The sequence below is a fragment of the Centruroides sculpturatus genome, unplaced genomic scaffold (genome assembly GCF_000671375.1).
Source record: "Centruroides sculpturatus isolate CEXI.00-Female unplaced genomic scaffold, Cexi_2.0 scaffold952, whole genome shotgun sequence".
In the NCBI taxonomy this organism is placed as follows: domain Eukaryota; kingdom Metazoa; phylum Arthropoda; class Arachnida; order Scorpiones; family Buthidae; genus Centruroides; species Centruroides sculpturatus.
Genome location: NW_019385087.1, coordinates 59,082 through 85,669, shown reverse-complemented (window position 1 = coordinate 85,669; position 26,588 = coordinate 59,082). Strand labels below are relative to the sequence as shown.

The window sequence follows — 26,588 nt, the reverse complement described above, 5'->3', positions numbered from 1 at the left end:
AAAAATCATCACATTTACTGATGATGTTGTATAAACATTAATTACAAACGTCTACAGAGTATTCTTAATTTGTGTCTAGTATATATTTAAAAAATTACTTTATTTATAGAGGCGCGAATTGAATAAAGAACGAAAAGCATGGACAACCGTATCGAGCCATCCCACATTCTCTTTAAATGTTACTTCAAAACAAACATTAGGTAAATTTTAACTCTACATTTGGTTTATTATTACTAATAAACCAAATGTAATACTTTATGGTTTTATGCAGTAGTAATTGTCTTCTTCAGTTTCTGCTTCGTCTCCGAGTATGTGGATGGACAGGACTTAACTCATTATTTAGAAAATAATGGACCATTGGAAGAAGCCAGAGTAAAAAAATGATCGGTGCTCAAGTGGCTTCGGCCATAATGTATATTCATAATCGAGGTAATTTTTTAAATCATTCATCTCTTTAACAAATGTAAATTGCATGATGAATTTGTTTGTGTCTTGGACAGGAATCATTCACGGGACATCGAACCCAATAACGTCATTCTGTGAAGTTCCGTTAGAGGGCAACGTATTATTGCGAACAGGAAACAAATAAAACGAGTAAGAATACTAAAAATTTTTATTCTCAAACACAGGTTCTTTAAAATAATTCCAACTTACAGCCTATTGGGTTCGATATACATAAGATAATCGTCTACACTAACAATTTTCTGTGGTGGCAACCGACACGCGACAACGGAAACAAAACACGTGGGGGCGACTTATAACTAAAACTTAACCTACTTACAAACTAACGAAGGAGAAGTAAAATATAGATAAGGATAGGAGTAGAATAAAAGGGAAAATACCCGGGATTTTTTTCTCTACCACGTGGTCTCGGATGATTCACCGTCTTGAATCTTTGAATGGCTCCAGACCTTAATTTCTTTCCTTTTATGAACGTCTACGTTTTCTGGGGTTGTCTCGTGGTCTTCCTGCTTGTTGTTACTTGAATCTGGGGAAACTCGATTTCTTAGCAATGGTCCTACGTTACTCTAATTCGGCCGTCTCTTACCTCTGATCTCTCTCTAGGCGATCAAGGTATGATCTTCCTTCGGCCTTCTTTCGCAAGGTTTTTTTCTCACTCCTTGCTCGACTCCTCGGTCAGGACCGCACTCCTTTCTCCGTCCTCTCTCGACGAAGTCCCAGTTTCTTCTCCTTTCTTCCACTTCCTCTCTCCCTAGGGGCTTGTTGTTCCTTTTGTCTCCATGACATTGTTTCAGAAAATCGGTGATATCACCCGAGGGAATAGGAATTAAGGGAGAAAGTTCTAGAACAGATAAGACAAAAGAACAAAGGAAATACTAAGCCTAGCTAAAGTTAACAAAAAATATATATATAAACTATGACCGACAGCGGCGGCCTTATCCATTGCGAGGCTCTGGGCGGCAGATCTTTGCGAGGCCCTAGGCGGCAGATCTTTGCGAGGCCCTTGTCCTTTGTGCAAAGTATGTGAATTGAAATAGTAGGCACTTATTAATATTAATATATACTGTACTATAAATTAAATTTATTTTATTGTTATAACTAATAGCCAAGGATAAAATAAAAAGTTTTAAATATCAACTTTTTTCTACTTGGTTGTTGCGCGAGGCCCCTCCAAGAGCGAGGCCCCGGGCGATTGCCCTGCTCGCCACCCCCTAAGGCCGCCACTGATGACCGACGGCCACAATTCTATGTAAGTCGAAAGGAGCGATGCTGCAAAAATACCATCAAATTGTCCACTTCATTATATTTTGTAAATGCTATACATGTCACGTGTTGTACATATCTTTGTATAAATTAGTGATTGAATAATAGTAAAGGAAAAGCGTTGGTGGTCGAGTCAGATGCGCTCCGCCCTCGAGTGCGTTGCAGCTTGCAGTGCTGGATTCGATTCGATTCACCTGACGCTCATTTTAAGTAATTCCGATGTTTCAAGGACATTTAATTTTTAATAGTACATTTTTTTACACACAAACTATTTATATATGTAAATGAGAATGTTTCTTCAAATGTTTATTCGCTACACACGCCTAGGCCGTTCGACCAATTGCTACGAAACTCGGAAGTTACGTCCACATACAGCTAATTTAGATAATGTCGAACATCGCATTCCAAAATTTCTATTGGGTTTCTGTAAATCAATTGATTTCTACCTCCATTCCATTTGCTGGTTTACACGTAGTGCCATCTATTGGCAGGAAATTTAACAAAACGATAAAAATTAATATAATTTTTATAAAAAGCCCGAGCAACGCCGAGTTCCTCTGCTAGTTTATATATAGCTTCTCAAGAGCGCGAAAGAATTTCTCGACGAATAGCTAGGGATTTAATGATTTTATCAACATGTTTATTGAATGTAAGTTTGGAATCGAAAATCCCTCCGAGGCCAAAAAAAATTAACATATTTTGTAGAATTTTGTTTTTCGTAACTCTTTCTGCCCTGTGGGCATTAAGAGAGCTTCTTTAAGCAAGCCCATTATGGATTCGGCCAAGCCCACAATGGGACGGCCAGGTGATGACGGACGGGGGCCCAACATATCCATAGGGACCACCCTCGAAAAATCTCCCAGATCGGTAGGCTGCCACCTTAACTGCTCGGCCATCTGGCCGTCTATTTTATAGGATTATTATATGTGTAGAAAGTGAGTAACCGAGTATTACCAATTAGCGAATAACTCATTATTACAGGTTTTAGGACATTAATTTTAAGATTAGTATTTTGCACAAGGGAAGTTAAACGATGTATCTAATAGACTAATCCGAAACGCATTAGAATAGTGGATGATCAATTTAATATCGTCAGCTTATGAAATTGCAAGTAAAGGTTGAACCCATATAAGAGAAAAAAAATCAAGAAATTCAAAATAAACAAGTTTAATTATACAGATATATATAAGGTAGTAATTATTAAGCCAGGATTCGTATGCAGGCCGTATTTCCAAGTATTCTCTAAGAGTTGAGAAGAGAAGTTTGGGAATTATAAAATCGAACGCTTGGGTAATATTATTTATTTATTATGAAGACATGTTGCTTTTTTTCGAAATTCTGAAGTGCTATTGATATATTTTTCAAAAGATTGGTAGTGGTGGAATGATGCTGAAGGCCACTGTGACAGTGCTGAATTGGAATTCATTTAGAAGAAATTGTTGAGTATAGTCTACGGTATAAACAAATTTCGAAAATTTTCAGCTTGAAAGATAAAATAGAAATGGGACGGAAAGAGTTTTTGTCTCTTTTAGAAACAGCTATAATGTTCGATGAGATCCATTGTTTGAAAACAAGACTATTTTAAAGAAATTTGAAAAATAATCTGGATAAAATAACTGCAAATATACGTTTCAAGGATTTCGTAAAATAAGCAAAAGTTAGATCACGGCTATTAAACGAGTTAAGATATTCATGGCTTTAAAAACTTCGTTGAAAAAAGGCATGTACTGTATATATAATAATTGTGAGGAGATAACGCAGAATACTCTATATGGCATTAGAAAGTATCACCTAACAATAACAAAGCACAAAGATAAGCAATGTAAAAAACGTTAACGAATTAAACGTGTATGTTATACTTGCATTAATACTATATTGTATGAAAAGTAGCGAATAGAATATTGAATATCCGTGTGAGTTTTATTTGCAAAGAAATGATCAATATCATTATTTTCAACTTGTAGAAAAATCTTGTGCCTCCTAATAAGATGTGCGTGACAGTTTGAGAATCACAACTAATCAAGGATACAATCATATAGTCTTGTCAAATTGACAGGAAACTTTAATTTCCGTGAAAGCCACTGGATTCAAGGCCTTTATGAGGCATACAATTTACGAGGCATAGTTACATATATGGAATCTAACTTAAGAGCTCCCAAATTCTATAGATACGTGGAATTGAATTCTTTTTCCAGGAGAATTATACTGAGCGACAGTTTAGACGAGTGTAAGAAGATAAACTCTGGATTGATTATAACATAAATAGAGGCCAGTTATCCACAAAGTTTTCCCGGAAGGCATCCTTTTCGGCAGATAGCAAGTGTGTCGTGTTGTCGTAAACAAATAATAATAAAAAAAATCGGAAACAAGTTTTTAAATCATATAGGCCTACACATGAAATAATTTAATAAGTATTTCTACTCTTAAGTAAAAACACTTATTAAATTCCTCCCCAAGTGTTGTATCTTAATGTTAGCATAATTTTAATTACTACAAAGAATTAAAAAAGAAAATTAATCTTTGCTCATTCATTATTAATATAAAAGTATTCATATCTATATTAAGAGTTATGACTGAAAAATATATGATTATACATTACGTTTACAAATATACACCTAAAAAATGACAACTTGTCAATTAATACGAGTCCTAAAAATTCTCATCCAATAGAGCATAATGGAATTGGGCTTCATTCAGAAAGTTTGGAGAAAAACAATATATTAATTACATGATACATTACGGACATATGATAAGATTCGATAAAATTAAGGAACAAAAGAATGAACTCCTAGTTAAATTGCCACAAGCACCTGTTATTGCTGATAAGAAAGAAAATGATAAACATGTTTTACAAAATGAGATATGCAATGATAATCATATTCAAAACTTGTAATGTCAAACTATTGATAATATGTGGGAATCTAAGAAAGTTGGTGCTTTTGCAAGTTGTGAAAAAAGATACTGGTCCAAGTTTTCTTCCAGATATATTATTGCCAAATACACCATTTCTAGATTTATTAAAGTATGAGTATGAAAATATTGTAAATAATGACCCGAAATATTCTGATAAAAATGCTAATATAGAGCAGAATGAACTTTTCGTTTACAAAAATATTTTTTTACTCGATTTATCTTTAAATAATTTCATAAACTTGAGTTAAATAAAGTTATTTTAATGATTTCCCTCCCAGTATAGCCAAATTAGTGAAATCAGCATTGACCCTCTCTCATAGCAATATTGATGTGGAACGGGGATTTGCAATTTCACGCCGTGCACTTCCTCCTGATAAAGCATCAATGTCGGAAAGAATACTTAATTCACTTTTTATTGTTGAGGAGAAACTAATCATGCATGACCAAAGCCCACACCTTGTACAGTACCTATTACTGAAATTAGCTGCCTCAGCGCATAGAAAATGTCAAGAACAATTGGAAATGAAAAGAAGTGTAAGAATAAGAGAAACAAAAAAGAGCAGAAGAGAAAGCGCAGAAACATTTTGAAGAACAACAAAAGAAAGATGTTCGTAACAAGAAGATTATGACACTGCAACAGAGTTTAAACCAGAAAAACGTAGAATAAAGTGAAATACGTGAGTCAGGCCAAGTTTTGTTAGAAGCAGCAAACAAAAAAACTGGAGAGGGCTATTAACAACAAGAACACGAATGAAGTATGGGCAGCACATGCGATGCTTATTAAGAGTTCAAAAGTAAGAGGAAGCAAAAAAGAAAACTGAAAACATCCAGAATAATCTTAATAAAAGAACGTCATCTTTCATGACTGATTATTTACAGAAGTCAGAGAATTTTTAAGTATTCACGGTTTACCAGAAATACAGTAGCCCCACGTTATGTTTGTTTGTTTAGTTATGGCAACGCAACACTTGGGCGATCTGCCTACGGGGGGGTGTCTTCGACCAGCCTTCGTTCCCTGAAGACTGGGAGTTCAGGGAACGAAAACTGATGGGCCATGCTCCTCGTTATATCGCACTTGTCGGAAGACAAAGAAAAAGCGCGATATAACCGAGTAATAAAAATTCAACTTTTAATATCAAAAGGAAACAAATGATAATCGATCTGTCCACTTGTTTTGAGTATTTAGATCTTGACAAGTTTATTGTTTCATTTTAGGTGGTAGTTTCAAGGACAATAGTAGAAATGAAATACCGTATTTCGTTTCATATAGAAATTCAATGGCAATTGATAATTTAAAATTTATTGACTCAAGTGCTTTTAAAATTTGGAGGACCAAAAAAGCGCGATATATATCGGAATCCGCATATAACGAGTGGCTACTGTATTACAGTATATACAGAAATTTTTAAAATGTGTTTAGCCATAACAGAATAAAAAGAAATTAAAAACAACTTTTACTGCTACTTTGCTGAGTTTTCCTTCCCTGTTTTTACTTTGTTTTATCACTATTGTACTCACTTTTTCATAGAGAAAATGGCAATCCAAGGCCTGTACCAACTAAGAATCTAATTTTGACTTTTAATAAACCAACAATGCCATCTTCTATTGCATCAGGATATCTCTGTTGTCCACTTTGCCCGTATATTCCAAATCCTCTATATTGCTTCAAATGCCAGCGGTTTGGACAGCGGCGTAACTACTTATTCAGCACCCTGGAGCAAGTAGAATCGATGTGCTCCCCTAGTTCCTCGGATTAGGTCTCGAGAAATTTGTTTTGAACATTTAGTTTAAAAACATATATCTAATTATTCCGATTTAAAACCTTACTTAATAACAATCCGGTACAGTACTGTACTTGTGAAGCTTTATCCCAGATGGTGGCGCCGCCCTGGCGACCAACGTCTCAACTAGTACCTGTATCCCCTCGAAACAAATTGACTCGGCCTGTTAACATACCAACAGACACGTGTTATCGACTCATGTTTCGTTATTTCAACGCCGTTAAGATTATCGCAAAGTTTTAATTAAGTAACAAAAAGTTAGCAAACAATTAAATTAGTTTAAATTATCGTTTATTTTAATTTTACGTTTACCATTTACATTATTACATATTACTGGTATATAGTTTGCTGCTGCCATATTTCCTCGATTGCTTTTAATATGATTTCAAAAGCATTTTCTTGTCTCGAGGACTTCTTACACATGAACTCTGCAAGTTAAGACACCAGATGATGGAGAGCCGTGCCGCGTTGTTTTCTATTGCGCCACTTTGCAGAGCCCACAGTCTTTCGATATTTTGAATGTGAACACCCGTTATTGGATGGACAAAATTATATGATCCACAGGAAAATGACTGTAACCTGCTCTTTCCAATTCATCCGTCCTATAGATTCGCCATAAATCGTTGATCCCTGTTCAACGTGCTCCACGATTTTTGTCACCAGTGTGGTTGCTTCTCTATTCGGAACTGGTACGAGAAAGCTATCACCAGTTTCTCGGCATAGTCCGCCGAATATCCACTGTTGAACCCTTCCAGCGTTGTTTTTCCGCCTTGTGAAAAAGTTTCGTTGATTTCCACGATTTCCCTGGGACCGCCTATTCGCCTGTTAGGTTGTCTCAACAAATGTAGAAAACACCTCCCTCATAAAACTATTCTAGTTTATAGTTGTTTTATAGCAAATGTTTACATGCTATAAAACTCCACCACTTAATAGACGTAAGTTCCTCCGTCCAATGATAAATAAATCGTACAGCCATTAAAAATGGTATCCTTGATCCATTAAACCAATTATTGGAACGGACACGTATCATTAGGTCGCAGCTAGTAACGGTGAATCTCCAAACGCCTTTAGACATACTTAACTTCATTTCATGGCCATTTTTGCATATTCGAACACTAGGTGAAAGACCTTTCTCTTGAAAAAACAATATAGATTCTTCCTCCGTGCTTAGCAAATCGTATAACGTAGACATCTTTCTTTCAAACAAAGGTTTGGAAATAACTAAACAGACTGCATAACACGTATCTGTTGGTAGGTTAACAGGCTGAGTCAATTTGTTTCCAGGGGATACAGGTACTAGTTGAGATGTTGGTCGCCAGGGCGGTGCCACCATCTGGGACAAAGATTCACAAGTACTGTATTTGAGATTCATGGCATTTCAACAATAAGATATTCAATTTAATAAATACAAATATAATAATAAAATAATATGATTCTTTAAGTAAAGAGTACCCAATAATATTTACTACATATTATACAAGGTATAAACTGTATTGACAAAATGTGTTCAAGTTTAATTTCATAACAATACATAAAAAAATTCAAAATTGTTGTTTTCTTGCTTTTTCGTATTGGTCAATCACTTTCTCCAGATCAAGTTGATAAGCTATTGTTTTTCAATTGATATAGTAGTCAAAGAACTAAGATGGTGTTGTGAAATGCTGCTTTATAAATAAGTTTTGATTAATTTTAGTTTTGAAAACTAACTTGGTGCCCTCGTGATTCATGCTCCTAGAGCAGTTTGCTCCAACTGCTCTGCGATAGCTACGCCACTGGGTTCGACATTCACAAGCATCCTGCCAAGGGAAAGTGTATGCACATGGGAAGAGAAGGTTGTGAGAGAACTGAGTGTACAGGTATCCCATGCATTGAATTGCAAAGATGCTTATCCTGCCTACTCCCAGAAATGTCCTGCATGGCAACAAAAAAGAGAGAATCAACAGGTGAAAACTGTTAACAATATATCTTACCCAGAGACTCGTCATATGGTCACTTCAAGTGCACCAATGAAACAAAGACATTTGCTGCTGTTTTGAAATTCACAAAGACATGTCAGATTCAAACAGATATTTCTGTTTCTCCAAATGAATATCTCACCTGCTATGCTAAATGTTTACTGATTCTATCTAAACAAATAGCAGAAAAGGAGAATATGAGGACAAAAACATCTCTAAGATAGGGGCAATAATAAAAAATGTGGATTCTAAAAAGGCTTACAAGAACCCACTTAACAAACAAAAAGTGAAAGCAGCCTTGTCTAAATCTTTAAAAATCAGGTGCTCCTGTAATAGATAGCAGATTTGGCCAAAATAATGAATATATTGGGGTAACTGCTCATTTGTTAAATCTCTGTCTTAAAAGGAACACAACAATGAAAAAATGGCTGAACAAATACAACACTTGCAACATTTGCTTTTGAAAAAGACATTTGTCTTACTTCTGGAAGCCTGCCATCTACATCCAACTGACCATAGGATCCACCTTAAATATCCAGAAAGGTTAAAAATCTACAGAGCCAACAAGAGGACATTTACCATAAATTATAAAGATATTGAAACTATCTCAGATGCATGGAAGTCCATTTTTGAAATTTACTAAAAACCTTTACTATATAGTTATGTCATCCTTGATGCTTGCAATCCCCACCAATAAGATTGTGTTCAATCCATTTAAATTTATACATTCTAATTTATATTCTATTTTTGAATATGTTAACTCAGTGTTTTCCAAATTTCCAGTAAAGTGGAGCCCTTAAGCAAGGAAAATGTTTTTTGGGACTTTTGAAACTCATCAGCATTTTTTATCATAAATTCGTACAATTGGCATAGAAAGAACAAGGCTCTAATGTTTTATTTTTTATCATTCAATGAAATGTCAGTTGTACAAATGATACATAATAAGAGAAAATGGCAACTACCATGTTCCAACTCAAATAAATAACTGCTTAAAAATAATTATAAAACACATTCATACAATAGCATATTCAAAACATTTTTAAAGTTAATGAATTAAAAGATTTGCGGTACCCTAAAATTTCAGTTGTAGAGCCTTAGAACTCCACAGAGCTTACTTTGGGAAACGCTATGTTAATCTGAGGATGACTTTGAATATGATTGAAAACATTTGTTAGTCATTAAATTTTATTATTTGTTGGATTTTTTAGATTTTTAGAAATGTTTTTATATTTACACCCAGTTTTTGAAAGATTGCTGCATTTTTGGTTTTATTTTAATACTATATTTTAACAAAGAATAAAGAAAAAAATTATTAAACTGAAGTTATTAAATATGCAGAAGTGTCAGTGTCAGTGTCAGAAAAAAGTGTTAATATAGTAATTAATTAATTTAAACTAACTTTTACATCAGGCTCATTGATATTTTTCTTCATCAAGTATTGCAAGTGACATATCAGTAGTGTTGTAGACTAGTCGTTGTTAAGATTTCACTACAAAGTACAAGAAAATTTCCAAAATTCATAAATTTAAGTTTGCAATCAAACCCGTACTTTTTGTAACTTTTGCAAGTACAGCGGAGAGTAAAATGAAAACCCTAAAAGTGAAATAAATTAGACTGGCTGTAATTACTTATAGAACAGTCAGCAATTACTTACAAAATGTCTTGCAAATGGCAGCACAGATCACGAGCTGTATAAAGTTATAATAGCAGTGTAAAGATGGTAATTCTACTGAAATCTATTGAAAAATTTGGCAAATAGCTGGCACCAAGAGCAGTGCTTAATTTCTTTCTATCACATGACACATTACAGCCTTTGTATAAAAATAACAAATATAGTTTTAAAAACTTTTATGTTGTGATGTTTCAGATTCCAGATGATGGAGAGCCGTGCCGCGTTGTTTTCTANAGTTTTTAATGTGTCTAAAATTCTAATAAAGATATAAACCATTCAAATTGCAATTTGAATAATTTATATATATGTGTGTGTGTGTGTGTGTATTATTCTCTAAACTAAATTTATTATTTATTTTTAATTTTAATTACCTTTTTAAATTATATTTATTATTTACTCTTTTTAGTTTTAGTTAATATTGAAATAATTTTTCAATAAGAAAACCTTTCTGAAATAAATTAAAACTTTATCTTTCTTATGAATGCCAGTTAAGAAACATTCCATATTTCTTTTTCTATTAAATTATTTGAATTACTATATAGAAAATTTGTCAAGATTTGGATATTTTATTGCATTTTCATATTATGTACTTTGTATGAAGAGCATGTTAACACATATACACTGATATATATAATATCAGTGTATATGTGTTAACATGCTCTTCATACAGTGTATATGTGTTAACATGCTCTTCATACAGTGTATATGTGTTAACATGCTCTTCATACAGTGTATATGTGTTAACATCAGTGTATATGTGTTGTATTTTTATTAAAATAATGCTCGAAGCATCATTGCCTGAATTCCAGTTAGACAATCAAAATGGTCATTTCTTCGAGTGATATTTAAACATAAATTGAGAATTAAATAAAGTCAAATTTACTTTACTTTTCTATGTAATAAAAGATTACATATGACACTAAGTATACATATAATGTGCATGTGCATGTTCTGTACATAAATTGTCATATACAAATGTGTATCACGTGTATAGGATCATATTTTGTATATGAAAATTACCATCAGAACATCAGGAATTTGACAACTGTCATAAAAATTATTTGTTGATAAATATGTTACTTTAATATATGTGAGTAGATCTATTGATAAATTTAAAAAATATATACATATATATACATACATAAACTATTTGATGATAAAGAAAAATTTTGACTTTGATAACATTGATTAAAATTAAAAATTATATTTTATAAGATCAAATTTCTTTTTTTAACTAGAAAATAAGTGCTCATTTGAATCACATTGAACATGGCGGCCGCCACAATATGTAATATATAGAGTGAATCTATTCAAATATCCATTAACCACTCAAATGTGTTAATGTATCATGTGGGAAATGTCCAGAAATATTTCCACATGAAAAAAACACAAATTTGGATGCATTGTAACTGACAAACACATATAAATAGCTTACAATACAATTGCGTAGATATAGTACTTACGGATAGATTCAATTTGCACATACAGGCTCTGATTTTTGTATATACGATGCATTGAATAGTATAATTTATGGTATAATGGATTTTACTTGATTCACTCTATATAAAAATAAAGTACATACACTATGTATGTATGTAGGTATGTATGTATATATATTTATCAGTGTATTATGCACATGTACACATAATAACTGAGACACGTTAAGCATTTTAATAATAAAAAAATGCATGTAAGTTTGCAATATTTTTTGAAAGAGTTAAATTATTTAGCATAAAATACTGGAGTTGTTTTTGTACAAATTTAAGTAATTGTTAAATGTGCAAAAGAATTTAGGATACCAAATATTCATTTCTCTTATGGCACAAAACAATGAAGACAAATTGTATAGTAAATATATAAATAATATGCACTTGTATATTAATTAGCCCAGTGATAGTTTATTTGCTGTACAGTATTTTATTTGAATTGTGATAGTTTAAGTTGCTTTCATTTATTATATAATCAGGTGTATATATATATATGTATATGTATATATACACACCATTATATTGAAAAAAAAACATGATATAATGTTTAAAGTTTTTCAGGTTTTGCAAGATATATTTTAAATTTTTGGATAGCATTTTTTTTTATTTAATTAAAAAAATTTAGCATTAAAAAATTGGTTTCAGACATATTTATGTATTTAAAACAAAAAATAAAGGTGTTACAGTTGCTAAGATTCCTGATAATGGTGTGGATGTATCATCATCACTTTTCCTCGTTTATAAGCACTATTAAATATGCAAAAAATAAAATATGGGCATACCTTACTTATGATAAAATATGATATACAGATACAAGGTTTATCTAGTTTGAATTTGGCTAAAATTCAAACAAGTCAGTAGATATATCAGTTATGCTTTATATTTATTGATATATTTACCATTCATTTCATTCTTTTATAAAATAAAATAAAGAGAAATCAAAAGAAAATATATTAAAACAGAAAGAAATATATTTTATTACTATAAAATAGTGAATAATCTTTTAAACTGGAATTTAATTATTCATCANTGCGCTTATTATTATTATTATTATCATTAACACGTCTCGAAAATATATATATATATAAATATATAAATATTTTGTCAGCAAATAAAATGCATAGAATATAAATTTAGTTCTTTTTAAAATAATAATAATAATAATAATAAAAATCTAAGGATGATTTTTATACCATAATTTTATTTTATCATAAGTTACGTCTTGTTTAAATGTTTTTAAAAAAAAATGATTAGAGTTTTATGTAAACCAATGTGCAAATTTTAAAATTGTTTACATGAAAAAAAATTGCAAGATAATTAAATTACATCAGTTCAATTCTGTGATTAATAAAGTAAATTTTATTTAAATATTTTAGCATTATTTCATTTTCTTGTGGTAATCTTTGTTTTAAAATAATTGATTTTTATACATGCATAACAATGTCCAAGTCTTTTTGGACTTTCCAAGAAGTCAAAAATCTTTGAAATGTTTTTGGAACTAACTTTTCGTCATCAATAACATTCTAAATTCAGTCATGCAAGCATTTTATTATTGGATGAACACACATAAATTGATGAAAAGGATCATTTATTTGATGTTTCTGCACACAATTATTATCTGCAAAAACAAAATATTATCAAATCTGAATGGGCTTACATTGTTCATTCAGATTTGATTTTTTTCTATCAATGAATCTATTTTTATTTTTAAAATTAGTTTTTTCATGTTTCTAGTGTAAACAGTATTTTCTATTCTCCGAATGATATCATATTTTCACTACTTTCTTTTCCATTCTTCTAATTATTAATTTTTAAACTAAATTTTTATATATTCTGTGCTTAGATAGTTTAAAAGTAGCTAGAGAACTCTGCTATCTAGATGCAAACATCACTAAAACTGAAATGTGACAATTTTATAAATTTACCGACTAAACAATATTTTCTCTTTTTGAATCATATTTTTGAAATATGAAATAAAATACACTAGCTTTGAATTATCCAAATTCATACTATAAAAACATTTGTAATTAACTATTTTTAAACACTAATTTAAATATAAATTTCAAGGGGAATAATAGCAGATTTGAATTAATCAAGTTTGAATTATCTAGATTCAATTGCACTTGTGTATTTGTCTAATTCCATATATATTCAGTTATATTTTTCAGTTTGATGTGAATACTTGTATTTGTGTTGTGTTTATATATGTATGTATGTTTGACTGTAATAATTGTACATGTGTATGTCTGTAATGCTTCTAAAATATATAGACAGCGATCTTCATTTAAGGTTTATAGTTTTATTTTTTGTAAATTTGTTTGTGTTATGTTTGTATCCATATATGCATGTTTAGATAATTTATGTATAAAAGTAAGATNTTATTTGATGTTTCTGCACACAATTATTATCTGCAAAAACAAAATATTATCAAATCTGAATGGGCTTACATTGTTCATTCAGATTTGATTTTTTTCTATCAATGAATCTATTTTTATTTTTAAAATTAGTTTTTTCATGTTTCTAGTGTTAAACAGTATTTTCTATTCTCCGAATGATGATATATTTTCACTACTTTATTTTCTATTCTTCTAATTATTAATTTTTAAACTAAATTTGTATATATTCCATGCTTAGATGCTTTAAGAACTCTGTTATCTAGATGCAAACATCACATTTGTGTTGTGTTCATATATGTTTGACTGTAATGATTTTACATGTGTATGTCTGTAATGCTTATAAAAAAAAATAAACAGTGATCTACACTTAAAGTTTATAGTTTTATTTTTTTGTAAATTTGTTTGTGTTATGTTTGTATCTATATATGCATGTTTAGATAATTTATGTATAAAAGTAAGATAAGGAGGAAAAGAATTGGCTCAAAACTTAATTTTAAAGTCAAGTGAGAAAATAAATTTATCCTTTAAGATCTGTCAGAATACAGATAGATATTATGCTTCAAAATTCAAAAGTATACCTGAAAGAAAAGAGTTAGTTGATAAATCAACTCTTATAATGAATATTATGTTATTTGCTCAATTTATATTCTTTTAATATAAAAGAATTAAAAGTGGAACCTGGTTTTAACGGACAAAACCTTCAGTCGCGTCTGATTAGTATTTTTTTTAAACCCGGATTAAGCGGACAAAAGAGAAAAATTTCCTCTTGTCAAGTCCCCAAAACCTCCGTTAAGCGTAATTCCGTACAAACTAGTTTGTGTCGCATTCATTAGCATAACGATAGAACGTAGAATAGACCCCCCTCCGGTCAGAAACACTAAATTTATCGAAGTTCAAAGGATACAATATAAATAGCGCGAAAAGCCAGAAGGAAAAGTGGATTTCCCAATAAGTGGGAAATCCATTGAAAATCTATGGAATTCCCGTTGTATCCAGAAAGTCTTTGTGGTGTCTGAAAACACCAAAAAAACTTTTGAATAATTATATTTTACGTCAAATAATGAGAATATTCTATGGTTACAATAAAATAAGTCATAAGTGGAGTTAGTGTATGTGATTTTTGTACTTATAAGTTAAGTTACTGTATAAGTACCGCAATTGAATGAAAGTTTCACGTAAGTATTTACATGTTGCTATATATTTTTTAAGCTTAGATAACAAGTTTAACTTTAAAAAAAAAATTAATATTTGTTTCAACTGTTAATATTTATAAAATATTATAACAAATATGTAAACTTAGGTGATTTATACATAGGAAAAAAAACACTGCTCACGGACAAAATTAGATTCCTCAAAAAGTGCTTCAAATAAAACACGAAATTAAATTTTATTTTAATTTTTGAAAGTAGTAAATTGTATATTATTAAGTTAACTTTATCTATATGCGTCCTACCAACTAAAAAAAAAAAAAATTATGCCAGTGGTCGTGTAGTTGTTTGCTGAGAGGACGTAGTCTGCATAGCAATTACTCGGTGGTTATAACGTTGTTTATTTAATTCTGTCAAGAGCAAAAGCATCTCGGAGCTCCTGGAGTGTTGTTGGCACAAGGTGACAGAAAACATTCGTCAATGACTCTTTGATATTTAAGATATTTGTCGCATGAATTGTCCAGCAAGATCTCCGTCTCGTACACCGTACGATATGCTCTAAGGAGATGCATCCCTCTATCAATAATATTCCAAGGAGTTCAATAATGGAATTTCTCGACGTGGTTGATAAACGTTATAAACACTATGAGCAATTGCTGAGAATCCTGTGCGTATGCAGGAAACAACCACGCTCCATATTAACCATTTTCTGTGAAAAATTACGACAATGCTTAACACTTTTCTTGTTATTTTTTGGTTTGACACGATTCAGATTAACTTTTTGTTTTTTCGATTGTATTTTTATGCAATAAAACAATGCTCTGTTAAATATGTTAAGCGTCAGGCTGTTCTGATCAATAGTTTGGGGTATAGGACAAATTAATGGTTATGCTTATTTTTTGAACATGAGTGTAGTGATAAGACTACAATTAGTGAAAATTCCGGTTTTATCGGCATTAACTATACTAAATTTTGTGAAAAAATTCGACTAGAATTCGAAAAATTGAATATTTAAAAATAAATTTCATATCTATCTACCGATAAGACAAACTTTCACTGAAGTAATTAAGCGAAAATCTTGAAAGAAAAGCAGTATGCACCGGCTAATCGTAATTAAAATATCATATTTAACGCCGTTAGAGATATTTAGCAATTTAAATGTGGTATGGTAACGTTTCAGAACGTGCGGAACATATTTTCGTAAAAAAGTTAGTACTAAAACTCAACACTAAGGCATTTTATTGTGCTGAAAGCAACATTTTATTTGTACAAGGCACTCGTGTACGCAGAGATCCAAGGATTACTGCTCAATGTGGTCCCTATTCTGGGATGGCGATGGACGGTGTGTTCATCGACTAAATGATTATCTATGATACTGTCTTCTCATCTCGCATCCTCTTTCTCATGTCCTAAAATGTCACTAAGCCATATTTGGTTGTATTTGAACAGCTAAATATCTTTCTAAATAGCATTTTGAATAAGGGTATTTTAATTACGATCACTCGGTATATACAAGACAAAATAAGAAAAGGAATGAGAAAATTAGACAAAAATAAAAAAAAAACGATTAACATACAGACGAGAGAATAGCTGGAGCTTAAAATTAGCAATCAATTATCAACTCATAGATAACAGAGCCTTATGTAATCGTGTCATTTCAGAAGCAATGAATCATCTCATTTGGTCACAGGTTGTATTGCGAGTTGCATAATGTGTTATACACTCGGCTCGGCATAAGTGCATTTAAAACATACAAAACGGACTTGTCATTACATATTAAACTAATCGTAAAGAAAATAAAAGTGTTTTGTAAGTAAATATATAAAAATGAATGCTATTTCTGCTAATATATTTTATGTTTCGTATAATTGCGCAACCTTTTAATAGGGAAATAAATCGCATAATTTTATTTCGTCATCATTTTTCCGTTTCTTAACGACTTCTCAGAATAAATAATAATAATAATAATTCAATAAACGATTTTTTTTTCAAACTGGTCTATATATATATTAAAATTTACCTGTTTATATTTGAATGAACTTCACACAAACACACACACACTGTCATTGTGCAACGACAGGATTTTTAACTATAAAGAAATAATTATAGTTTCGAATTATACTTTTATAAAATAATAAACTCTCTCTAGCAGGATACTGAAATTATTATTTAAATAATTCCATAAATTTTTAATTAAGTCGCGTACAAAATTAATTTTAAAATTCTGTCATTTGTTAAATGTGTTTCGTGAAACATCGGGAAATTTTATTGAAGATTTCAACAGGAAATTCTATTATACTATTGTTATTGAATAGCCGGTACTATAAAAGTGCAAACTATAAATAAAGCGAGCAAAGGTGAAGGTTTGAAAAAAAAAAAAAAACAAACAAATTCTAGTTTTGTCGAAATTGGAATTAATTTAAACGGCAATGGGCTTGTATGAATGATTTTCATAATAGAAATCTCCATCTTTTTCAGGTAATTTCTTGTAATTTCTCACATATTTAACGCTAAAATGGTAATGTAATTACCCATTTATATTTTCCATATTAAACACATAAACATGAAAGTTTTCAATATTTAAAATTCTATTATTAGCCCATTATTTTTGTAATACATTCTAGTGTTTTTTTCCTGATAATTTCCTTCCAATTTTGAATATTATTAGTGATTAATTTTTAATGTCTAGATCTAAGATTTAGTCATAGGCTATAGGACAATATTTACTATTTAATCTGTAATACTGTACTACTGGTAGATCAATCAAAACATCATCCTTATACGCTATAGGTCTACTACAACTCGTTATTACTCATTATTAGCATTTACAATTTTTTATAAAACCCATCCTTGCCCTCAAAATTAAGCATTTTATCATTTTATAATAGTTAAAAATATAAAAAAAAAAATTTAAAATGCAATATTATAACAGATGGTGCCACTGAATGTTGTTGGGAAACTCGTTGCTGGATTTTTCAACAAGTAATCGATTTTGTAATTGTGTGAGAATTAAATTCATTTTATGAAACACTTTCACATTCAGCTGTGCTCATTGGCAAATGTTTGAACACCTGTTTTTAGCTTTTGTAGTATTTCATCATATACTTGCTGATTACAATTAAAGAGATGTTCAGAGTTCTCCGTACAAAGAACTACTGGACAAATATCAACCAGATTTAGTATAAATACCGTATGTGGTTTCAATTTTCGGAAAAAATTTACTTCAAAATTCAGCCCTTAGGGTAAATTTATTGTTGCTGTCCTTTTAATGTGCATATTACGTACAGGTACGTTGCAAATTACCGATTCATCAAACCAAACTAACATTTTCCTTTTAAAACATTTTACGAAATATCACTAAATTTAAAATTCTCGTCCCCGGAATCCCATTTTCCTACTGTAGCTTCCCCTCTACTTACAAATAAGGGAATACCCCTGTTCCTATTTCTTGGTCCTGTATATCGTCATATTCACAAAAAATGATGCTATGTCACTGTTTCGGAACTCTTTTTATACACTAAATTTGTTAGAAAACGTACATAATATACACATTAAGGGGATAACAGTTTCAAATTTCGCTCCAGCGACTCAATTGTAAAATAAATTTTTTTCCTGAAAATCGAAAATGCATACTCAAGACAGTATGTATATCAAATTTGGTTGAGGTTTACCCAATAGTTCTTTGTACAGAGAGCTCTGAACACCCGCTCTTTAATTACGATCATCCTGTACTTCGATTAAGATTTACGAGAAGAATCTTCCATTATTTTTTTCTGTTGTTTAGAGTAAAATTGTGTTATAATTGAAGTACTTGGGTGCAAAAGGGAATAAAACATACAAGACAGCAAGATGGCTGACGCCCTGAAGAGAAAATGGTTTGTTTCTGATGAAAACAACAGTGATCTTGACGAAGTAAGCGATCAAAATATAAACATCTAGAGTAGAGCATAGAAAAATAAGCTACGTGGCTTCAATAATTAATTACAACTAGCGTAATAGTAGAATATACATTGAAAAATAATAGTGCCTAAGTGTTGGCCCAAAAAATAGACTTGAACTTATTTTACATTCTTCGACAAAAATAAGTATTTTCAGGAAAGTGACAAGCATAATAAAAACTACAAGAAAGATACTGTATACACATTCTCCTGAAAAAAGTTAACCTTTACGACGGAAGTTAACAAACATTTCCTGCAGAAAAAAAAGGGATTTAAAAAAACCCTAAACCATAGGAAAGCCTTGTGACTGTAAAAAAACTGCAGAGCTTCTCGTATGGGAAAAGAAGTTGAAATATTTAATTCATTCAGGGAATTAAAAACACATAATCAACAAAATAATTATTTGTTCGGCCGAATATAAGCATTTGCTAAAATACGTTCTTGCCGTAAGAAACCTAAATGCCAAATATTTTCAAGAAACCCATCCTTTAAGTACTTTGTAAAAATTGACGGTAACTGTACAAAAGTTTGTAAAACAGAATTTTTGTCAGTTCATGAAATTCATGAACTGACAAAAATTCTGTTGGTACATAAATTCTGTTGGTACAAAAATTCTGTTGGTCATAACTCAAAAAAGAAAGTATTTGTAAGCAAATTTCAAAAGACAACTGGCACACCTAAGTCAGACCAATGTGGGCGACATAATAATCACAAAAGCAAATTATCCCCGAAAGACTGCAATCAGTTCTTGATCACACGATGCTAAAATATACCAGCCATTATACGAACTTTCAACTTCATCTTTGTACAGAGATTGTACAGAGGTTTTCTATGTATCATGGTATCAAGACAAGGAAAAAAGATCCGGCACAGAAGAATATTTTACATAAAATATAGCATTGAATTTAAAATACCTAAAAGTGACATTTGGGAGACATGCGAACGTAGATATTTAGCGGTCACACACACCTACCATTGGATCGTGACTTTACCGCAATAGAAAATAAAGTATTTAAAGCAGATTCGGTGCTATAAATGATCCAAGTGTAAGCTATATTTGTAACTAAGATGAGACAATCAAACTTTTTGTATCTTGAACCTATTTTAATATTCCTCTAGTTTCTCTGTAATTCCAACCTTGCGAGTCATACAATATAGATTATATAAAGAAATAGTAAAGGGTCTTTAATATTTATGGGAAGTGTACGAGTAGGTATTCATTGGCATTTTCGAGGGTGGAGGACGTTACATGGAAGTTTAACTGTATATACTAGCAAATATTTTAAAGAGTAGACTTTTCTTAAGGGGCTCCAAATTACTCCGCTGCTTTCATTCTTTAATTTTTATAGATATATAAAGTAATATAATTTTATATTATTTATTTACAGGATTGGAAGATGAAAGCTTCATCAGTATCGTTTCTAATGCTGTTTTTAATAATAAGAAAGACTCATTCTACTATACTTTGTTCTTCTATCAATCCTGTCAACTGTAGATGTTACGAAGCGACTCTTCTGGAACCAGAAGAAGAAGTGCGTATTAGTTGCCCTGATTTTAGATCATACATAGTAGAATATACCATTAATTATGGAATGAAATTAGAATGCTTAACTCCAGAATCTCCTTACGTTCCTGCACTTTTTAAAAATATGAATACTACCGAAATCGTCAGTTTCGAATTCACTCATTGCCCACCGCCTAATATATCATTCAGTGAAGTATTGGAAGGATACACAGTGAATTCCTTAAAGTTTATCAGTAACAATAATAGCATAAAATCTGAAAGTTTTGAAAGATTGAACGATTTGCTGACTCTTATTCTCCAACGTAATTATATTCCTTTCATTTCCAAAGATCTCTTCCGACATGTAAAACAATTACAAGTCCTCCGACTTAATGATAATCGTATACAAAAATTGGATGACGAATCATTCAGTTATCTTTCAAATCTCACACATTTAGAATTAGGTGGAAATCCAATCGAAATCCTTCCCGAGAAAGTCTTTTTTAGACTTTACAATTTAAAAGTTCTTCACATATATAAAATTCAATTAAAAAACTTATCCAAAGATATTTTTAAAGATCTTTCATCGTTAAAAATACTCGACATATCAAGCAATTATCTAGAAAAACTTCCAGATTCAATATTTGATTATCTTCTTAACGTTGAACAGATAAATTTAAGAAGTAATAAATTAAAATATCTTCCAGAAAATTTATTTAGATCTACTTTAAAATTGAAAGTATTAGACTTTGGTAGAAATTATGAATTAGATGTATTGCCCGAAACTTTTTTATTTACTTCACAAAAATTAGAAAATATCGCCATGGATAACTGTAACATTAGTTCTATACCTGACAATTTCTTTTCGCACGCTAACGAATTGAAGATCATTAAAATCAATAATAATAGGATTTATTCTTTATCAAATGGCCTCTTTCAAAATAATTCAAATCTGAGGAAATTATACATGAATTATAATCGCCTAACAACTCTTCCATCTGAAATTTTCAAGAAGCAATATAGATTAGAAGCATTAGGAATTTCTAAGAATAATCTTCAATATCTTCCAAGAAATATATTCTGGGATCTTATAAATTTGAAGGTCATCAATTTATCTTATAATAATATTACATATTTGGAACCAGACATATTTAAAAATATGGTAGAATTAGAAGTATTCGATATAAGTAATAATAAATTAACTAAAATACACGAATTAGGTATTCGTAATTTAAGAAAAATTAATATTTGTAAAAATCAATTAACAGAATTTCCAAATTTTAATTGGAATGTTAATTTGGAAGAGATAAATCTTCAATACAATAATATTAAATCTTTGACCATTCCACTTGTAATTTCCCAAAGAACAATAATAAAATTGGGATGGAATAACATTTCTTACATTAATATTTCCGAATTAATTGCGATTCGTAACGATTATAATGTTCAAAAAATTGTTTTTTCACCTCCAAAATGGTTCTTTTTTCCGAATCCAATTTCTTGTGACTGCCATATTTATCGTTTTGTGTCATTTATTAACGATGTGAAAACTTCTTCCAAAGAACTGATTTTAGACGAATTTGCAGATTTTGACGATCTCGCCTGCTCGCAGCCGAAAGAATTATACGGGAAGAAACTATTTAAACTTGATTTCGATGAATTTAAATGTAGAATAACCGAAAATTGTCCTTCATATTGTAATTGTACGATAACTGAAGATGGTAAAATATCGGTAAACTGCAGCAATCAAAGATTAAAAAGGTTTCCAGACATTGCACCCTTGAATGCTACAATACTTGATCTATCCGGCAACAATCTTACTAGTTTGAATGATTTAAGAAAGACAATTTGGCAAAATGTCACAGAAGTCCGTTTAAATAACAATAATATAAATGTTTTCGAAGATTGGAATTATTTGAGTAACTTAAAAAAATTGTCTCTGGACCATAACTCGTTGAGAGTTTTGCCATATAATTTTATGGATTATGTAGAAAATCAACCTGAATTTGAAATTTCTTTAGGAAACAATCCATGGCAATGTGATTGCAAAACTATCCATTTGAAAACATGGCTTAATAAAAATTATAATAAAATCAATGATATTAATAAAGTTTATTGTAAAAATAAAAGAGATAAAAATGGGACAATGAACTTGATCAGAGTACCAAATGACATTATTTGTCCATCGGATAACTGGCAGAATAAAAATCAGTTGACCATTTTAATTGTCATTACAACAGTAATAACATTGTTAATATTTATCATATTGATTCTTTTTTATAAAAATAGGAATACTGTAATAGCTTGCCTTTTATTTTCATTTTAATTTTATTTTCTTTTGTCATACAATAAAGGCAAATTGAAGATAAACCATTTGATACCAGTAAGAGTTGTATATAATGAAATCAGTACGGGTTAAAAGTATGTAGTAGATTTTAATTTATTAAACATATATATACAGTATATATGTTGTATAATAAATAAATTAATACATGTATATATGTATCATGTATTATATACAGGACTTCTACGCGGTTGCTTTTAATTCTCTGTTATCTAGATGCAAACATCACATTTGTGTTGTGTTCATATATGTTTGACTGTAATGATTTTACATGTGTATGTCTGTAATGCTTATAAAAAAAAATAAACAGTGATCTACACTTAAAGTTTATAGTTTTATTTTTTTGTAAATTTGTTTGTGTTATGTTTGTATCCATATATGCATGTTTAGATAATTTATGTATAAAAGTAAGATAAGGAGGAAAAGAATTGGCTCAAAACTTAATTTTAAAGTCAAGTGAGAAAATAAATTTATCCTTTAAGATCTGTCAGAATACAGATAGATATTATGCTTCAAAATTCAAAAGTATACCTGAAAGAAAAGAGTTAGTTGATAAATCAACTCTTATAATGAATATTATGTTATTTGCTCAATTTATATTCTTTTAATATAAAAGAATTAAAAGTGGAACCTGGTTTTAACGGACAAAACCTTCAGTCGCGTCTGATTAGTATTTTTTTTAAACCCGGATTAAGCGGACAAAAGAGAAAAATTTCCTCTTGTCAAGTCCCCAAAACCTCCGTTAAGCGTAATTCCGTACAAACTAGTTTGTGTCGCATTCATTAGCATAACGATAGAACGTAGAATAGACCCCCCTCCGGTCAGAAACACTAAATTTATCGAAGTTCAAAGGATACAATATAAATAGCGCGAAAAGCCAGAAGGAAAAGTGGATTTCCCAATAAGTGGGAAATCCATTGAAAATCTATGGAATTCCCGTTGTATCCAGAAAGTCTTTGTGGTGTCTGAAAACACCAAAAAAACTTTTGAATAATTATATTTTACGTCAAATAATGAGAATATTCTATGGTTACAATAAAATAAGTCATAAGTGGAGTTAGTGTATGTGATTTTTGTACTTATAAGTTAAGTTACTGTATAAGTACCGCAATTGAATGAAAGTTTCACGTAAGTATTTACATGTTGCTATATATTTTTTAAGCTTAGATAACAAGTTTAACTTTAAAAAAAAAATTAATATTTGTTTCAACTGTTAATATTTATAAAATATTATAACAAATATGTAAACTTAGGTGATTTATACATAGGAAAAAAAACACTGCTCACGGACAAAATTAGATTCCTCAAAAAGTGCTTCAAATAAAACACGAAATTAAATTTTATTTTAATTTTTGAAAGTAGTAAATTGTATATTATTAAGTTAACTTTATCTATATGCGTCCTACCAACTAAAAAAAAAAAAAATTATGCCAGTGGTCGTGTAGTTGTTTGCTGAGAGGACGTAGTCTGCATAGCAATTACTCGGTGGTTATAACGTTGTTTATTTAATTCTGTCAAGAGCAAAAGCATCTCGGAGCTCCTGGAGTGTTGTTGGCACAAGGTGACAGAAAACATTCGTCAATGACTCTTTGATATTTAAGATATTTGTCGCATGAATTGTCCAGCAAGATCTCCGTCTCGTACACCGTACGATATGCTCTAAGGAGATGCATCCCTCTATCAATAATATTCCAAGGAGTTCAATAATGGAATTTCTCGACGTGGTTGATAAACGTTATAAACACTATGAGCAATTGCTGAGAATCCTGTGCGTATGCAGGAAACAACCACGCTCCATATTAACCATTTTCTGTGAAAAATTACGACAATGCTTAACACTTTTCTTGTTATTTTTTGGTTTGACACGATTCAGATTAACTTTTTGTTTTTTCGATTGTATTTTTATGCAATAAAACAATGCTCTGTTAAATATGTTAAGCGTCAGGCTGTTCTGATCAATAGTTTGGGGTATAGGACAAATTAATGGTTATGCTTATTTTTTGAACATGAGTGTAGTGATAAGACTACAATTAGTGAAAATTCCGGTTTTATCGGCATTAACTATACTAAATTTTGTGAAAAAATTCGACTAGAATTCGAAAAATTGAATATTTAAAAATAAATTTCATATCTATCTACCGATAAGACAAACTTTCACTGAAGTAATTAAGCGAAAATCTTGAAAGAAAAGCAGTATGCACCGGCTAATCGTAATTAAAATATCATATTTAACGCCGTTAGAGATATTTAGCAATTTAAATGTGGTATGGTAACGTTTCAGAACGTGCGGAACATATTTTCGTAAAAAAGTTAGTACTAAAACTCAACACTAAGGCATTTTATTGTGCTGAAAGCAACATTTTATTTGTACAAGGCACTCGTGTACGCAGAGATCCAAGGATTACTGCTCAATGTGGTCCCTATTCTGGGATGGCGATGGACGGTGTGTTCATCGACTAAATGATTATCTATGATACTGTCTTCTCATCTCGCATCCTCTTTCTCATGTCCTAAAATGTCACTAAGCCATATTTGGTTGTATTTGAACAGCTAAATATCTTTCTAAATAGCATTTTGAATAAGGGTATTTTAATTACGATCACTCGGTATATACAAGACAAAATAAGAAAAGGAATGAGAAAATTAGACAAAAATAAAAAAAAAACGATTAACATACAGACGAGAGAATAGCTGGAGCTTAAAATTAGCAATCAATTATCAACTCATAGATAACAGAGCCTTATGTAATCGTGTCATTTCAGAAGCAATGAATCATCTCATTTGGTCACAGGTTGTATTGCGAGTTGCATAATGTGTTATACACTCGGCTCGGCATAAGTGCATTTAAAACATACAAAACGGACTTGTCATTACATATTAAACTAATCGTAAAGAAAATAAAAGTGTTTTGTAAGTAAATATATAAAAATGAATGCTATTTCTGCTAATATATTTTATGTTTCGTATAATTGCGCAACCTTTTAATAGGGAAATAAATCGCATAATTTTATTTCGTCATCATTTTTCCGTTTCTTAACGACTTCTCAGAATAAATAATAATAATAATAATTCAATAAACGATTTTTTTTTCAAACTGGTCTATATATATATTAAAATTTACCTGTTTATATTTGAATGAACTTCACACAAACACACACACACTGTCATTGTGCAACGACAGGATTTTTAACTATAAAGAAATAATTATAGTTTCGAATTATACTTTTATAAAATAATAAACTCTCTCTAGCNATATTAAATCTTAATGTTTTTCTTAATACACAAGTAATACAATTGAATAAAAATATTCTTAATGTCTCATAAATGCGAATTGGGCAAATAACTCTGTGATAGACTATTTTAAGAAATAATAATTTTTTTAAAACCTATTTGTAAGTATATTCTTTCGGGAAACCGCACTCAACAAAATGACATTTGTTTAATTTGGGAAATGCATTTCGGGTTTACTTTTCAGTGTTTTCAGTGTACATACAGTTCTGGACCACTTTAGCGAGATGACCAAAAACCATATGTTTTTTAAAAGAAAATGCTAAAAACCATCCATTTCTGAGTAGAAAGAGCAATTTCCTGTATATTCTTCTTATTCTGTATATCAAAAACATGCAATAGATATTCTTTGAGCTCACGAAGATTAAAACAAACTCAATTTTTGGGAAGATTAAAAATGAGACTAATTGAAGATTATCTGTTAATATGTTTATGAT

At 30.6% G+C, this 26,588-nt stretch overlaps 1 protein-coding gene across 3 annotated transcripts; it reads left to right on the top strand.

Annotated features, from left to right (window-relative positions):
* The first annotated feature begins 314 nt into the window (after positions 1–314).
* On the top strand, positions 315–23,043 carry LOC111634495 (protein toll-like). Of its 3 annotated transcripts, XM_023379289.1 has the most exons (3): positions 315–429; positions 501–594; positions 20,404–23,043. In XM_023379289.1, exon 3 carries the CDS (start codon positions 20,413–20,415, stop codon positions 22,843–22,845), a length of 2,433 nt encoding a protein of 810 aa, XP_023235057.1. In that variant the 5' UTR covers positions 315–429; positions 501–594; positions 20,404–20,412; the 3' UTR covers positions 22,846–23,043. The 3 variants fall into 3 exon arrangements, with proteins under 3 accessions (XP_023235057.1, XP_023235056.1, XP_023235055.1); XM_023379288.1 differs by lacking the exons at positions 315–429; positions 501–594 and adding an exon at positions 15,008–15,104; XM_023379287.1 differs by lacking the exons at positions 315–429; positions 501–594 and adding an exon at positions 17,463–17,555.
* Positions 23,044–26,588: the final 3,545 nt, after the last annotated feature.